The 16355-nt window shown below is 36.1% G+C and overlaps 1 protein-coding gene across 3 annotated transcripts in view; it reads left to right on the top strand.

The window, feature by feature from the left end:
- Positions 1–16355, top strand: part of MIER3 (MIER family member 3) — a 72840-nt gene that overhangs the window by 52421 nt on the left and 4064 nt on the right. For all 3 annotated transcript variants that reach the window (XM_042987119.1, XM_042987129.1, XM_042987113.1), the window contains 9 exons: positions 343–477; positions 2000–2120; positions 3258–3343; positions 3539–3611; positions 5588–5739; positions 9224–9305; positions 10801–10895; positions 15965–16092; positions 16170–16312. In XM_042987119.1, the coding sequence (XP_042843053.1) occupies positions 343–477; positions 2000–2120; positions 3258–3343; positions 3539–3611; positions 5588–5739; positions 9224–9305; positions 10801–10895; positions 15965–16092; positions 16170–16312 (1015 nt within the window). The remainder of the gene's footprint in view (positions 1–342; positions 478–1999; positions 2121–3257; positions 3344–3538; positions 3612–5587; positions 5740–9223; positions 9306–10800; positions 10896–15964; positions 16093–16169; positions 16313–16355) is intronic.

The following is a 16355-nucleotide window of genomic DNA, read 5'->3' as shown; positions in this document are numbered from 1 at the left end:
GCTTTGGATTCTGTGTCTCCCTCTCTCTCTCTCTGCTTCTCCCCTGCTCACGCTCTCTCTCTCTCTCTCTCTCTCTCAAAAATAAATAAACATTAAAAAAAATAGTGAAATGATGCTGGAAAATAAAAATGAAGATGTTAATTTTTAAGGCTTTTGTTAATATGTTAATAAAAGCTCTAAGTCTTTAAGCCTATTTTCTAGCAGTAGTACAAAAAGAAAAACTAAAACTTGGCTTTGATTTGATACTGCTGTTTTGTTAATCTGTTTTATGAACATTAAGTTTATCTGTACTTCTGTATTGTGGCATTTACTGAGTTTATGTTTGTGCCTTGGCTTGAATAGGAAGGAAACATGCCTCTAGAAGATTTACTGGCATTCTATGGCTATGAACCTACAATTCCAGCAGTTGCAAATTCCAGTGCAAATAGCTCCCCAAGTGAACTTGCTGATGAACTACCAGACATGACACTAGACAAAGTAAGTAACAAACATTTAAAAGAAAACTTCCAGATCCAAAAATAGCCATTATCATTGGCTGTTTTTTATTAGTTTCCTTTTAATTGAAAGCATTTTATAATTCTGAAATGTAAACTTCTTATTGGCCCCATTGCTCTTGTCATTTTGGTGACCCAATTTAAGTATTGTTTGGATTTGATCACACTACTTTAAAAGTACTAATACCTTCCTGCTGCTTTGTATGTTTGAGTGTTCTCCCCCAATTTTTTCTTCCCTATGTTGATATATTGTGTCTAAACTTAGATTTTGCCCTCACTTCTTTTGATCCTCTGACTGCTTGAACGCATTGATTAATAAATCCCTCAGAAGCCTTCAAACCAAGCTGATTTAGATGTGGAGTGGTTAGAGAGAAGTTCTGTTTTGTTGGGCTCTGTGAGTGACAGCAGCCACAGTAGACAAGGCCATTGTGACGTATCTGTAACATTGTTGGTTGTGGGGAAGGCATAGTTCCTGCTGAGGAAAGTTCACACAACCATGGTCTCTGCTAACTTTCTTTGGTCTTTGGAAAGCTTTCCTTGCCTTTCAGATATCAGGCAGGGAGAGGAATCCACATCTTGGAACCTCTTCCTGTAAGTTTTGTTGTTCCTCCTTTCCAGTCAAATGTGATACTACTGTACCATACCTTAATGACTATAGTCACCTAGCGAATATTGAGTGCCTACTAGGTACCAGGCACAAGATAACTATATACTTAAATAATAAATTCAAATCTGTTCTTTTAAAGTTATATCACTAGTCAGAGCTTTTCATTAGTTAGATTTTTTAAATTATTGGAAGAGAAGAGTTTGGAGAAGTTTTTGGTTTTGTTTTATTTATGTTGGCAGAAAACTTAATTGTTAAAAAAAATTTTTTTTAATGTTTATTTATTTTTGAGAGAGAGAGAGAACAAGCACTAGTGGGGAAGGGGCAGAGAGACAGAGGGGGGACACAGAATCTGAAGCAGGCTGTAGGTTCTGAGCTGTCAGCACAGAGCCCGATGCGGGGCTCGAACTCACAAACTGCGAGATTGTGACCTGAGCTGAAGTCGGACGCTTAACCGACTGAGCCACCCAGAAGCCCTGAGTTTAATTATTAATCATTTAGAAGTAAGATTATTTTTGTTGTAAAGTCACTAAAACTTAGCCTGCAGCTTCATATGAGCTTTCTGTTTATCCATAAGTTACGCAAAATTGTTTGTTAAAAGTGTGTAAGCAGTAAAGTTATTAAGTATTATATGTAATTAAATATTAAGTGTTACCACTATTTATGTATATGAAGTAAATTATAAGAGCATTTCAGACTTACTTCTCTCAAAACTAAGGGGGCTTCAACAGATTCTTACTTGTATCATAATACCATAGTAATACATTTATGAGTAATATGAAGACTTTTTCTTAAATTGATGAGTTGTAATAATTTTTTTATTAAATTTTTTTTAATTCTTAAATATTTTTTATGAGATGTAATAATTTCTAACTCTAACACTGCATTCCTATTCTTATAGGAGGAAATTGCTAAAGACCTGCTGTCCGGTGATGATGAGGAAACTCAGTCTTCTGCAGATGACCTGACACCATCTGTGACGTCCCACGAAACTTCCGATTTCTTTCCTAGGCCTTTACGATGTAAGAAACCCAGTCGTTACTGATTAATAGTAGCATTGATACTCTAGCTCAGGTACACTTAATGGCATTCAATAGTTTGTCAGAATATTCTAAATGTTTTCTTTAATTGACGTGCAGTCCTTTAATAATCCAAATAAGATTATCACTTTTTTTATTGGGATAGAGGTAAACTAATATGTCTTTTAAAAACCTAAAGTATTTGTTTAGTTTTGCAAGGCTGTATATTTTCTTTCCCAAGATTCATCTGTTACTATGGGAAACGATTCTTCAGCCATGAAATTTCATGGACATTTTTTGGACTTCTCTTAAAAGGCTCTTTACTCTCCCAGTTTTGAAAACTATCAGATGCTCAAAAAGTATTTTTTAGCGATTTATTTCTTTATTTTTTCGTTTTAGTTCTTGGTGTTATCTCTTAATGTATATCAGTAATATTGAAAGGTTTTTGAAGTGAAATAATTTCTTATCTGGAAACTTGCTTATTTTTTTAGGTATTTTGATTGTAGAAGAACTGTTCACTTAACAAATGCAAATACATATACGCTTGTATGTGCACAAAAACATAATTTTGATGGACTTAATGTGCATCTTGGTCTATGTCCCATTCTGGGTTAGTATATAATAAGACCTCCAGTGCTTTCTCTTCTTTTTTAAGGTGACTGTAGTGGTTTTCCTTTTACCTTCCCAAACTCTTTGACAAGACCAAAAATTTTTAATCTTTATTTTTGAGAGAGAGAGAGAGAGAGAGCACAAGCAGGGGAGGAGCAGAGAGAGAGAGAGGGAAACACAGATTCTGAAGCAAGCTCTAGGTTCTGAGCTGTCAGCACAGAGCCCAATGCGGGGCTCGAACCCACAAAAGCAAGTTCATGACCTGAGCCGAAGTTGGACACTTAACTGACTGAGCCACCCAGGTGCCCCATGACTAGACCAAAAATTTTTAAGGATATATACACTTTCTTAGTATTTTCAGTGTCTTGTTTTGACTGGTGTTAATATCTGAGAATAGTACAAGAAGTTGAGTATATTTGTGCTACTCTCATGTATTCAGATTTTTATAATGTACCACGTGCCAGCTGTTCTTCCGAGTGCTGCAAAAGTGGGCAAAAAAACCTTTTTAAAATTTACTTTTCTTCTTTTAAGCAAATACTACATGTGACGGAGATAAGGAATCAGAAGCTGAAGATGTTGAAACAGACAGTGGTAACTCACCTGAAGATTTGAGGAAAGTAAGTTGAATTACCATCAGAAGTTAGTGGACTGTTTGGACTAACATAACTTTTAAAAACATTTCTGAAGTAACTTAAGATAATTTTGTTGTTACAAGATGAAATTTCTTTTGACTTGTAACTGATTAATAAATTGGAACTTGTTTTTCAGAATTTATTTTTATAGGGTGTTTTTACTTCTGAATTTTCTTGTAGGAAATAATGATTGGTTTACAATATCAGGCAGAGATTCCCCCATACCTTGGAGAGTATGATGGTGATGAGAAAGGTAAGGAGGCTTTTGATTTTGATATTGATAATATTTGGTAGGCTGTTACCCCTTAATGTGTTTGTTTAGTTATCTGATTATATACCAGCCTTGGCAGTATAAAGATAAATTTGGAGTCAGTGAAAGTTTGGGACTGACTTAGGAATAATATATCGAAATGAACTTCGAAGCTTGGAGAACCACTCTTTTCTCCGTACAGTGCTTCTTAGCCTTACAGGTATGCGAAGGCAACTGCTAAAGTAGTGGAACGTCTCTGAGGGTGCAGCTGCTTGGCCCACATCCCACTTTAGTAGAAGTGGGTAGAATCTTACCACTTGAGATAATGAGTATTTGAGAGATAAAATCCTCTTGGAAAGACAACTCTTAATGAATAAAGAATATAGATGAAATTTTGTGTGAGCCCTGAAAGAGAAGGTGGTAGAATACAAGGATTCTTCTTGTTTTGTACACCCCTACTTAAGTGTAATCAGTTTTTTCTTCACAATTTTGCTAGGTCCTAGTTAACAGTTGGTTCTGAAAATGTGGTGGAAAATAAAGATACAGGTACATTTCCCTAGCTGAAATTGGGAAGCCTGTAGATTTGGCCATGTGCATTTGACCTTTTCGCTAATGAGTTTATTTGTTCTTATGACATGATGGGGCCAAAGCGTCACAGTGATACAACCCTTCCTGACTCTTTCTTCCTTTTCTTTGTTAGCTCATCCTCTATTTAAAGGAAGGAAGGAAGGACTGGCTACTCTAGGGTTCTTAGCCTTTTCAGTCCCTACCAACAACATTTTCCTAAACTGCTTTCAAAGTGATATTCTCCCAGGGAAGCAAACAGTAGTTGATCACCTTCAGATGCCCCAGTTGCCCACCTAAATGCCACACAAACCCTGGAAGTCAAATACATGCTTAGCAGCTGTCAGTTCTTAGATTAGACGTAATGGAGGTAGTCATCTCTCAGTTCTACACATTCAGGAGGAAAGATATACCTTCTCTATACTTAGAGGGAATAAACCCAAACTATTTTACCTATTCCAGTTTTGACCGAAGAGGAAAGAAACTGGTTCCAGAAATTTACATGAAAAGTCAGTCTTATTATTTCACAGGCATATTTTATTTTTAACTTTCCTGCTCACTGGGAGTGATGATTCCTGTGGTGATTCACAACAGTTGTGAATGTAAAGCACTTATCATGGTCCTTGGTACATAGTGAGATTTCAGCAAATTATTTTATTACACACTTGAAGAATGCATTGCACTTGAAGCAATGGGATAAGTACTTGGGCCTCTGTGTTACTTAATTTTGTGAAGTAGAAGCTTTAATTATGGTGGCAATGTGGACATTGATAGAATATATACCTTATTTGAGTGACATGTCACTCATTAGTATATCAGCCTCTTTAAGAGATTTTGGAAAGTTTACATCTCTTAACTGTTAATCATTCATTTTTGATTAATTTGCTTCCTCCTTTAAATAAAATTCACCTTTTGGGAGGAAATCAGTAAAGTAAAAACCTACCTTTCTTAGGTATTTCATTATTGGCAGATATTTTGGTTTTTATTGATCTTTGCTTGTTTTATTTCTTTACAGTTTTTAACCTGTATATAATCATCATAAAGACAGGGAGTTCAGTGAGGTTATTAAAGAATTTTCACAGGTTATTTTTACTCCCTCATTAGGGAGAGTATAAAACCTCTCCTCTGAGTTTTACATTAGATTTTACCGGGCATAGAAAGCCTTCTGATGGGATAGTAAATCCAACCAGTGAGAAAGCTACTTGCTCTAGCCACTGGAACACTTGGCCCTTAACAAAGTTAAAAAAAATTTTTTTAAACCTTTACCAATGAAGGACTCACCTTGCCAGACAATCAAATTGCTTGTGTCCTCAAATTGTCCCAGTGTGTAACATATCAAAGAAGAGGAAGAACAGTTTGTATACATCTATGAGCATGTTCATTATTTAGTATGTTAATGGGATTTTCTTTATCAGTGTATGAAAATGAAGACCAGCTACTTTGGCGTCCTGGTGTGGTTTTGGAGAGCAAAGTTAAGGAGTACCTTGTTGAGACCTCATTAAGAACTGGAAATGAAAAAATAATGGATAGGATATCTGCAGGAACACACACAAGGGACAATGAACAGGTATTCTTCAAATTTTGTTGAAACAGCAGCTAACTAGTCTCTTCTTGATTTTCTTATATTCGATTAAAATATTTCTTACATGTGAACTGGATATCTCTTTTTCTGATAGATTTTAATTTTTTTTTTAATGTTTTTATTTATTTTTTGAAGGAGAGAGAGACAGAGCATGAGTGGGGGAGGAGCAGAGAGAGAGGGAGACACAGAATCCGAAGCAGGCTCCAGGCTCTGAGCCATCAGCACAGAGCCCGATGCGGGGCTCGAACCCACAAACTGTGAGATCATGACCTGAGCCGAAGCCGGACGCTCAACCGACTGAGCCACCCAGGCGCCCCAATTTGTTTTTTTTTTAATGTTTAGTTCTTGAGAGAGAGAGAGAAACAGAGCGCGAGTGGGGAAGGGGCAGGGAGAGAGAGGGAGACACAGAATGTGAAGCAGGCTTCAGGCTCTGAGCCGTCAGCACAGAGCCCAGCACGGGGCTTGAACTCATGAATCATGAGATCATGACCTAGGCCGAAATTGGACGCTTAACCAACTGAGCCACCCAGGTGCCCCCTGATAGATTTTTGAAACTTGGAAAATACTGGCTTATAAAAATTCCCAAGAGCTGGTAGCGATAACCATTCCATATTGTTTGATGTCTTCTGGTCTTTTCTTCTATGTATATGTGCATATCTTAATTTGAGTCACTTACTTTCCTTTGCCATTGAAAATTCTTTAGTATCTCATTCCTGATGATTTTATATATTCCATCTGTAGCTATAACGTCACTTAACTTAAACATTCTCTATGCTTAGACTTGTAGGTTTTATAATAAAGATATTCTTTGGATTACTCTCAAACTTTATTCAGGAAATGTTTGAAAGTATTTTGTATTAAGATTGTATAAATTTGCTTTAGGAGCATTTGTTAAGCACTGTGTACCTATAGATGCAGAATACTCCTGATTGTATGTGGGATGGGGCTGGGAGTAATACCTATTAGGGCTTTTTTTTTTTTTTTTTGGATGCCCCTAGTTTTGCCCTCTGATACCATTTTGCCCCTCTTGTATACTCTTCACCCTGTATCTTTAGCCTAGATGATCCTAACTGAAATGAATATCCAGTGATAGTTGGACTCAGCCTTGAATTCCCAAGTAACATAGAGAAGTTATAGAAACTGAATTTCAGAGTATCTTTCACCTGTCAAAAAGAAATCCCATTGGGTTTTTGTACTGATAATCCATGAAACTATAAATTAATTTTGCAAGAATTAGTGCCTTTAAAACATTAAACCTTCCAGTTCAAGAACATGGTCTGACTTTCCATTTATTTTATTTTTTTAATCACTCAAATGTTTTTGTTTGTTTGGGAATCACATCCATCTAATTAACTTAATTCTTCAATATTTGAAATACGTGATTTTAATACTTTTGTAAATGGGATCTCTATTATAATTGTATGTTAATATAGAGAAATACCAATTTTTAAAAATTTACTTTTCTCAAGCTGTTGAAACTAATAATTTTTCAGTTGTTTTTATCAGGCTTTCTGGTCTTTAAGTAGCCATAACTCAGAGATGTTTGGTAGTGATAGTGATTTGAGGCCTGCTTTTGATGGAAAGTAATCATCTAAGGTTTTTACATTAGGAATAATACCAGTGTGGGGCACCTGGGTGGCTCAGTCAGTTAAGCGACCGACTTTGGCTCAGGTCATGATCTCATGGTTTGTGAGTTCAAGCCCTGTGTTGGGCTGTCTGCTGTCAGCACAGAGCCGGCTTTGGATCATCTGTCTGTCTCTCTCACTGCCCTTTGCACCCATGCCTGCTCTCTGTCTCTCTCCCTCTCTCTCAAAAATAAATAAACATTAAAAAAAAAAAAAAGAAGAATATTGGTGCTTGGTTTGATATAGGTTGTCTTTATTGTAGTAAGGTAGTAACCTTCTGCTTACACATATAATAGTTTTTGTCTTTGCAGCGCCTGGGTGGCTCAGTCAGTTATGCATCTGACTTTGGCTCAGGTCATGATATCACAGTTCGTGAGTTCAGTCCCTGCGTCGCGCTCTGTGCTGACAGCTCAGAGCCTGGAGCCTGCTTCGTATTCTGTGTCTCCGTCTCTCTCTGCCCTTCCCCTGCTCACACTCTGTCTCTCTCTCTCAAAAATAAACATGAAGAAAAAAGTTTTTGTCTTTTTTTTTCCATTTTTTTAAAAATTTTTTTTAATGTTTTTGTTTATTTTTGAGACAGAGAGAGGCAGAGCATGAGCAGGGGAGGGGCAGAGAGAGGGGGAGACACAGAATCTGAAGCAGTCTCCAGACTCTGATCTGTCAGCACAGAGCCTGACGCGAGGCTTAAACTCACAGACTGTGAGATCATGACCTGAGCTGAAATTGGACGCTTAACCGACTGAGCCAGCCAGACGCCCCTTTTCATGTTTATTTTTGAGAGAGAGAGAGAGACAGACAGACACATAGTGTGAGCGGGGAAGGGGCAGAGAGAGGGAGACACAGAATCTGAAGCAGGCTCTAGGCTCTGAGCTGTCAGCACAGAGCCTGACACGGGGCTTGAACTCACAGACCATGAGATCATGACCTGAGTGAAGTTGGACACTTAACCAACTGAGCCACCCAAGTGCCCCTTTCTTTTTAAAATTAGAAATGGATATTGATTTACCAGATGCTCTTTTAGCAGCTAGATTGGTTTTTTTTTGAAGTTTTTGTTTATTTATTTTGAGAGACAGCACGTGGGGGAGGGGCAGAGAGAGGGGAAGAATCTTAAACAGGATTAAAAAATGATACGTTTCATAGTAGACAATGAGACTGTTATAAACCCAAGTCACTAAAATACCCATCCTCTTCCAGGCTAGCTGCTGTTTCCTTATATTGACACTCTAAAAGGCAGGGAGTAGGTGATGTGAAGAACAAGACCATATTTATACTAATTTTTCCCACCTGGAAAAATCATCTAAAATAGGGAAATTTCCCCAGCTCAGATGGCCTGACAATAAAAAATAAAGTCAAGAGTGATACCAGTGGGTGACTTCTGAGGGGTAGAGTGAAAATGAACAAACTTCTGAGATACTTGAGTCTATCATCAGGATAGGTATGTAGACTAAATGTTTGGACAAACATACCCTCAAATGTCTTACATATTTTTTTTTTTAATTTTTTTAACGTTTATTTATTTTTGAGACATAGAGAGACAGAGCATGAACGGGGGAGGGTCAGAGAGAGGGAGACACAGAATCGGAAGTAGGCTCCAGGCTCTGAGCCGTCAGCCCAGAGCCCGACGCGGGGCTCGAACTCATGGACCGTGAGATCGTGACCTGAGCTGAAGTCGGACGCTTAACCGACTGAGCCACCCAGGCGCCCCATGTCTTACATATTTAGAGAGCATTTCAGACAGTATTTGTCAGGACTGTTACTGGTCCTGGTTGTTTGTCTGTTTTAATGCTATTAAGTATGAATTTCTGATAATTTTTATTGAATAGTTTTTTTTCTTTCTCTTGTAGGCATTATATGAACTTCTCAAGTGTAACCATAATATAAAGGAAGCAATTGAAAGGTACTGCTGCAATGGAAAGGCATCTCAAGGTAAGCAAAGCTTGGGATCAAGAGAGGGAAATGACAGGGGATCCTCATTTGGGGAGTAGAATAAGCAAAGTATTATAAAGGATGGAGCAGTCCTGTAACACTTTTGTAAGATCGGTGTTCATCTTCATAGCGAATAATTGTTTCCTTTTCTTGCCCTCTATTTTTAGACGTACCAGAGATTTTTCAAATACACATTAGTTACCCCCCTGTCACCTCCACTTTCTTGAAGAAATAGTTACAGAACAAAGCAGACCCCAGAGATGACAATATATCCAAAGTAATTAAAAAGAATGATTTTTATGATTTCACTGAACAAAAAGTTGTTTTTTTAAACCAAACAGGAAATGGAAAGGAGATTAAAGATAAAAAAGAAACATGTATAAAATATTCCATTGAATTTATTACAAGAAGGGTGTTTTTAGTAATCATGTAATAAAATTTTTACAGCGCTTAGGTTTTGCTTTGTGTGTGTCAAGGAAAATGGTTAACTTTAATTTCAGTAGTTTTGTTATTATATAAGTGAATTGCATGCACCATGGCTTTCATTAAGTAAGTAGGTAAAGAAATAATACTCTAATATTATATAAATGGCTTGGCAAAAATAGAAAAGCTGAAAAGAGTATGTTTAAACTTGTAGGTTGAGACAGTCTTTTGGAATGTTTCCTTATAAAAGTTGCTTTTTTAAAAAACTTATTTTAAGCTCTCCTAATGTTGAGAACTAAATACTGGGTTTTTTTCTTGAGTTCAAACTATGTTTTATCTTTATGGTGGACTATTCTTCATGGGGATGTAGTCTCCCATGTCTTTGAGGAAAAAACTCCAAGTCTTCTCTGCCCCAAATAGATTTGAGTTTATTAATGTTAGTGTCTTCTGGGAAGTTGAATGGGATTTAGTGTTTTGAGAACATGGGCCGTTTCTTATTCCTGTTAGATTTCCAGAGTGTAGCACTCTGCAAAAAGACTAAATAAATATATATTGATTACTCATGGTCTCTACTTAAAGCACTATGGTTTTGATATAATAGCAAAATAAGGAACTTTTTTTCCCATAAAGGAAATAACCTTTTTTTCTAATTAAAAAAAAAAATGTATGCTTATAGTTTAAAAAAAATTAGAAAAACAATGAGCATAAGTTAAAAAAATTACATCCTTATCCTTTCATGCAGGGAAAAAAAACCTAGTTTTTGTATTTTGGTATTGTAGATTTTTAAGTAATATTTATAATGTGTATACTTTAGGTAATCCTAACTGAAATCATTGGATTACAGAACTGTGTGTGTGTGTGTGTGTGTGTGTGTGTGTGTGTGTGAGAGAGAGAGAGAGAGAGAGAGAGAGAAAGAGAGAGAGAGAGAGGGAGGGAGGGAGGTACAGGGAGAGGGAAGGAGTTAGTTAATGGCCTTTTATAGGGGGAAACATACTGAAAGTAAACTAGCAATTTGCATAAAAGATGTGAGGTCAATCAATACATCTTTTTTTTTTTTTTAACATTTCTTTAGATGGAATGACTGCATGGACAGAAGAAGAATGCCGGAGCTTTGAACATGCACTCATGCTTTTTGGAAAAGATTTTCATCTTATACAGAAGAATAAGGTAAATTAGGCAGATTAGTACAGATTGCTTAGTAATTACAATGAATATAAACAAATAAGTTTTAAGTCACTTAGGACAAAAGAAAGGAAGAACTTGTTAATGCTCTCCTGACGTTAACATTTCTCATATTACTCTAAACATGACTGGGATTTGCCAACACCTACTCCTGGGAATGCTGATAGTGTACTCACCTATCTTTTGACACATATAGTTGTCATATTCATAGAATATGGATTCACTTGGGATGCCTGGGTGGCTCATTCCCGTTAAGTGTGTGCCTTTGGCTCAGGTCATGATCTCGTGATTCATGAGTTTGAGCCCTGCGTCGGACTCTGTGCTGACACCTTAGAGCCTGGAGCCTGCTTCAGATTCTGTGTCTCCCTCTCTCTCTGCCCCTCCCCCGCTTGCACTCTGTGTCTCTCTCTCTCTCTCAAAAATAAACATTAAAACAGAAAAGAAAATGGATTTACTATATTTTCCAGGTAGTCTTAGTCTTTTACCATTTTCCTTGACTTTGATTTCTTTCTAAGCTATTCAGAGGTTTGTGGCCTCAGAAATGTTTCCCTTTAGTGGCCAGAACTGCAGTTGCTGAAAGAAGAAACATTGGTTACTAAAAGCAACTATAAATGTTACCACAGCATGAAATGCTGGTGAGGTTGTGGAGCAACAGGAATTCTCACTCATTGCTGATGAGAGTGTAAAATAGTATGGCCACCTTAAAAAGACAGTTGACAGTTTCTTGAAAGACAGTTTGGTGTTTTTTTACAAAGCTAACCATACTCTTCCCATATGATCCGGCAGTTGTACTCAGTGGTCTTTACCTGAAGGAGTTGAAAACTTATGTCCACACAGAAACCTCCACACAAATATTAATAGCAGCTTTAGTCATAATTGCCAGAACTTGGAGATAATTAAGATGTCCTTTGAATAGATGAATTAACACACTTTGAGAGGTAGATGGATAAATACACTGACAGATCCATTCCATGGAATATTATTCAGTGCTAAAAAAGAATGAGCTATCAAGCCACAAAGACATGGGGGGACCTTTAAACATGTATTGCTAAGGCAAAGAAACCAATCTGGAAAGACTATATACTGTATGATCTCAACTATATGACATTCTGGAACAGGTAAAACTATGGGGGCAATAAATAGATTAGTGGTTTCAAAATTTTTCGTGGAGGGAGGGATAAATAGGCGCAGTACAGAGGATTTTTAAGGCAGTGAAATTATTTTGTATCATGTTATACTGATAGATGTATGTCATTATATGTTTTTCAATACCTATGTAATAAGTAATGACTGAGTGAACCCTAATGTAAATGATTTTGGGTAATAAACCCGTGCCGGTATAGATTCATTGATTGTATCAAGTGCCACTGAGGTGGGGAATTGATAGTGAAGGGAATTATGCATGTTTGGGAGCAGGAGATGTATGTGGGAACTTGGACTTTCTGCTCAAATCAGCTGTGAACTGAAAACTGCTCTAAAAAATAAAGTATTTTTAAAAAAGTGTATGTGTGTGTATATTCTAGTAGTTTGTAATAATTTTCATTAAAGTATGCTTTGTTTATTATTATCTCTCTTTATCCTAAAGGAACATAAGATTCTGAAGTGTTTAGATGGGTAGGTCAATATTTTCTGCCTTTTTCATTAATAGACTGTTTTTTCGGGCATTTTGGTTTACAGAAAAATTGATCAGAAAGTACACAGGGTTCCTGTGTATCCCCTTACCCCCACATACACAGCTTCCATTATTATTAATATCTTACATTAGTGTGATATATATGTTATAATTAATGAATGAATATTGATATATTATTATTAACTGAAGTCCATGGTTTACATTTGGGTTCACTTTTTGTGTTGTATGGGTTCTGACAAATGTGTAATGACATGTACCATTACATGTATAATGATATCCACCATTATAGTGTCATACAGCATAGTTTCCCAGCCCTAAAAATCCGTGTACTCTAACCTCTTCCACCCTATTCTTTCCCTCCCTGCAGCCCTACTCCTAACACCTGGCTTTTTACTGTCTCTATACTTTTGCCATTTCAGAATGTCATATGGTCGGAATCATATAGTATGTAGCCTTTTCAGATTGGCTTCTTTGACATAGTAATAACGCATTTAAGGGTTTCTCTATTTTTTTTCATGGCTTGAAAGTGCATTTCTTTTTATCACATTTCTTTCTATCCCATTGTATGGATATACCATCTTATCCATTCACCTATTGGAGCACATCTTGGTTGCATCCAAGTTTTGATAGTTATAAGCTGCTATAAACATCTGGTTGAAGGTTTTTGACTTCTTTGGCTAAATGCCAGTGAGTGGGATTATATGGTAAGAGTATGTTTGGTTTTGTAGAAAACCTTCCAAATGTCTGCTAAATTGGCTTTACCATTTTGTATTCCCACCAGCAATGAGAGTTCCTGTTGCTCCACAACCTTGCCGGCATTTGTTGTTGTCAGTGTTTTAGATTTTGGGTGTTGCAATAGGTGTGTAATGTATCTTGTTTTCTGCATTTTTCTGATGACATATGATGTGGAGCATCTTTTCATTTGCTTATTTGCCATCTGTATTTCTTTTTTGTAAGGAGGTGTCTTCTGTTAAGGTGTTTAGCCTTTTTTTTTTTTTTTTTAGCCTATTTTTTAACTGAGTGGTTTGTTGTCTTATCATTGAGTTTTAAGTGATCTTTACATAATTCCAATAACAGTCCTTTATCACATAGGTGTTTTACATATATTTTCTCCCAGTCTTTGGCTGTCTTTTCATTCTCTTTTGCAAAGTAGAAGTGTTTAATTTTAATGAACTTCAACCTAACAAATTTTCTTTTATAGATCATGCTGTTAGTATTACATCTTAAAAGGCATGTCATCCCCAAAGTCATCTAGATTTTCTCCTATGTTATGTTCTAGGAGCTTTATAGTTGTGCACATTATACATTTACATCTGTATTCCATTTTTAGTTAATTGTGAAAGTTTTTAAGAACTGTGTCTTTTCTTCCTTTCTTCCTTGTTTTTTTATTTGTTTTTACATGTGGCTATTCAGTTGTTCTAGCACCATTTGTTTAGAAGACGACTTCATTGCATTGCCTTTACTCTTTGTTAAGGATTAGTTGACTGCATTTGTGTGTCTTTTTCTGGGCTCTCTATTCTGTTGCATTAATGTGGGTATCTGTTTTTTCACTAGTATCACACTGTCTTGACTCCTGTAGCTTTATAGTAAGCTTGAAGTTGGGTACTATCAGTCCTCCAGCTTTGTTTTCTTTCAGTATTGTGTTGGTTATTCTGTTTTTGTTTTGTATTGTTTGCCCTTCCCATATAAACTTTAGAATTAGTTTGTCAGTATTTACCAAATAACTTGCTGGGACTTTGATTAGAATTGCACTGAATCTATAGGTTAAGTTGGGAAGAGCTGACATCTTAACAGTAATGAGTCTTCTTATCCATGAATGTGGAATATCACTCCATTTATTTATATCTCTCATTTCTTTAATCATATTATAATGTTCCTTACATAGGTCTTGCATGTATTTTGTTAGATTTATACCTAAATATTTCATTTTGGGTGTGCTAATGTAAATGTTGTGTTTTTAAATTTCAAATATCATTTGTTCATTGCCGGTATATAGGCAAGCAATTGACTTTTGTGTGTTAACTGTGTGTGCTACAATCTTGCTATAATCGTTTATTAGTTCCATGAGTTTTTTGTGGCTTCTTTGGATTTTTCTTTGTATGGTCATGTCATCTGTAAACAGAGACAGTTTTATTTCTTCTCAATGTGTATACCTTTTATTTTTCTTATTGCTTTTGCTAGATATTCCAGTATGATGTTGAATTGTTTAATGCCTTTTTGTATGTATGAAAATCTTATGTTTTCTCAAAGATGAGATGAAGTATTTAGTGAATAGATAAAACTTTTTTAAAGAAGGCTGGGTTGTTGAAGTTAAAATAAAACATAAGTTTTACAGTGACTTAGGAAATTTATTCATTTATTCCATAAATAATGAAGTTCTACAATTTACTGGACGTTGTTTTAAGCACTAGGAATACATCAGTGAATAAGACAGGAAAGTTCTCTGTTCCCAAGAAGCCTATGTTCACCACAAAGACTTCTAGTTAATGATGTTTATTGAAATGTACACTTTATTTCTTGGCTTAGAAAGCTTGTTCCCTGGAAACCAATTTGACAATAAACTTCATATATTGAAAAAAAAAAAAAAAAGAAAGCTTGTTCCTTATGTTATGCACTTATGTCATGATCAGTAATCAGGATAGAGATGCTAAAAGTTCCTCATGGGATACTGATTAAGCAGTGGAGAAAGTATTTATTAGAGAAGGACACAGAATTTTGTCTGTATGTTTGAACTCATACCTCTAGCTGCATATAGTTTGAACAGCCCTAGTCTGGATGTGGAGACATGTTGGTGAGGCTCCAATTTTATTGTTTTTGTTGTTGTTGTTACCAAACTCCTGTAGCTGTGAACCAAACCCACGTTGAAGGAAAACACCCTGCCTTTAGCTAGAAAATCATCTGAAATTGCAGATGCAGTAGAGTGCTGATCCCTTTTCTAAGAGTTTTTAGTCTCTTTTGCATTATGGAACCCTTTGATAATCTGATGAAGCTGCAGCCCTTTACCCCGGAAAAGTGTACCTACATATAATTTTCGGATTTAATAGATGCCCATTAATCCCATTCATGGACCCCTCAGGGTTAAGGACTCCTGCTGCAGTCAGAATCACAATGAGTGTTCAGTGAGGAAAAAAGTAAAGGTTGCCAGTGTTTTAGGATTTTCAGCATCATTTCTGGGTACACATTTATTTTATAAACTAATACATTCTGATTGAAATAACAAACCTTGGCCTTTTGAAGGTATCCTTATTATTAAATAGTATAAATATAAAGACTTTTTTTCTAATAAAATGTTCAGAATTTCATAATTCGGGAGATAGAAAGTAAGACCCATGGATTGAAGCTATAGTTGTATTAAAAAAATTACTAAAAAATGGATTGGGTTTGTTGGTTTCTATTGAAAAATTTAACTTTCTTTTGTTAGGTGAGAACTAGAACAGTTGCTGAATGTGTAGCATTCTACTATATGTGGAAGAAATCTGAACGTTATGATTACTTTGCTCAACAGACAAGATTTGGAAAGAAACGATATAACCATCACCCTGGAGTTACGTAAGTACCGTGGGCTTTAGAGACTTTTGTTTTAACTCTGATATGCAGTCATGAAATTATTGGGGTATGTTTTTCAGGGACTATATGGATCGTTTGGTAGATGAAACAGAAGCTCTGGGAGGGACAGTAAATTCTTCAGCCTTAACTTCTAATCGACCTGAGCCTCTTCCTGATCAACAGCTGAACATTCTCAACTCTTTCACTGCCAGTGACTTGACAGGTAAAATGAGCATCTTTTTGTGTTCTTCAGCTTAGGGCAAAAT

The sequence above is a fragment of the Panthera tigris genome, chromosome A1, assembly GCF_018350195.1.
Source record: "Panthera tigris isolate Pti1 chromosome A1, P.tigris_Pti1_mat1.1, whole genome shotgun sequence".
NCBI lineage: Eukaryota > Metazoa > Chordata > Mammalia > Carnivora > Felidae > Panthera > Panthera tigris.
This window is presented reverse-complemented; position numbering and strand designations above follow the sequence as displayed.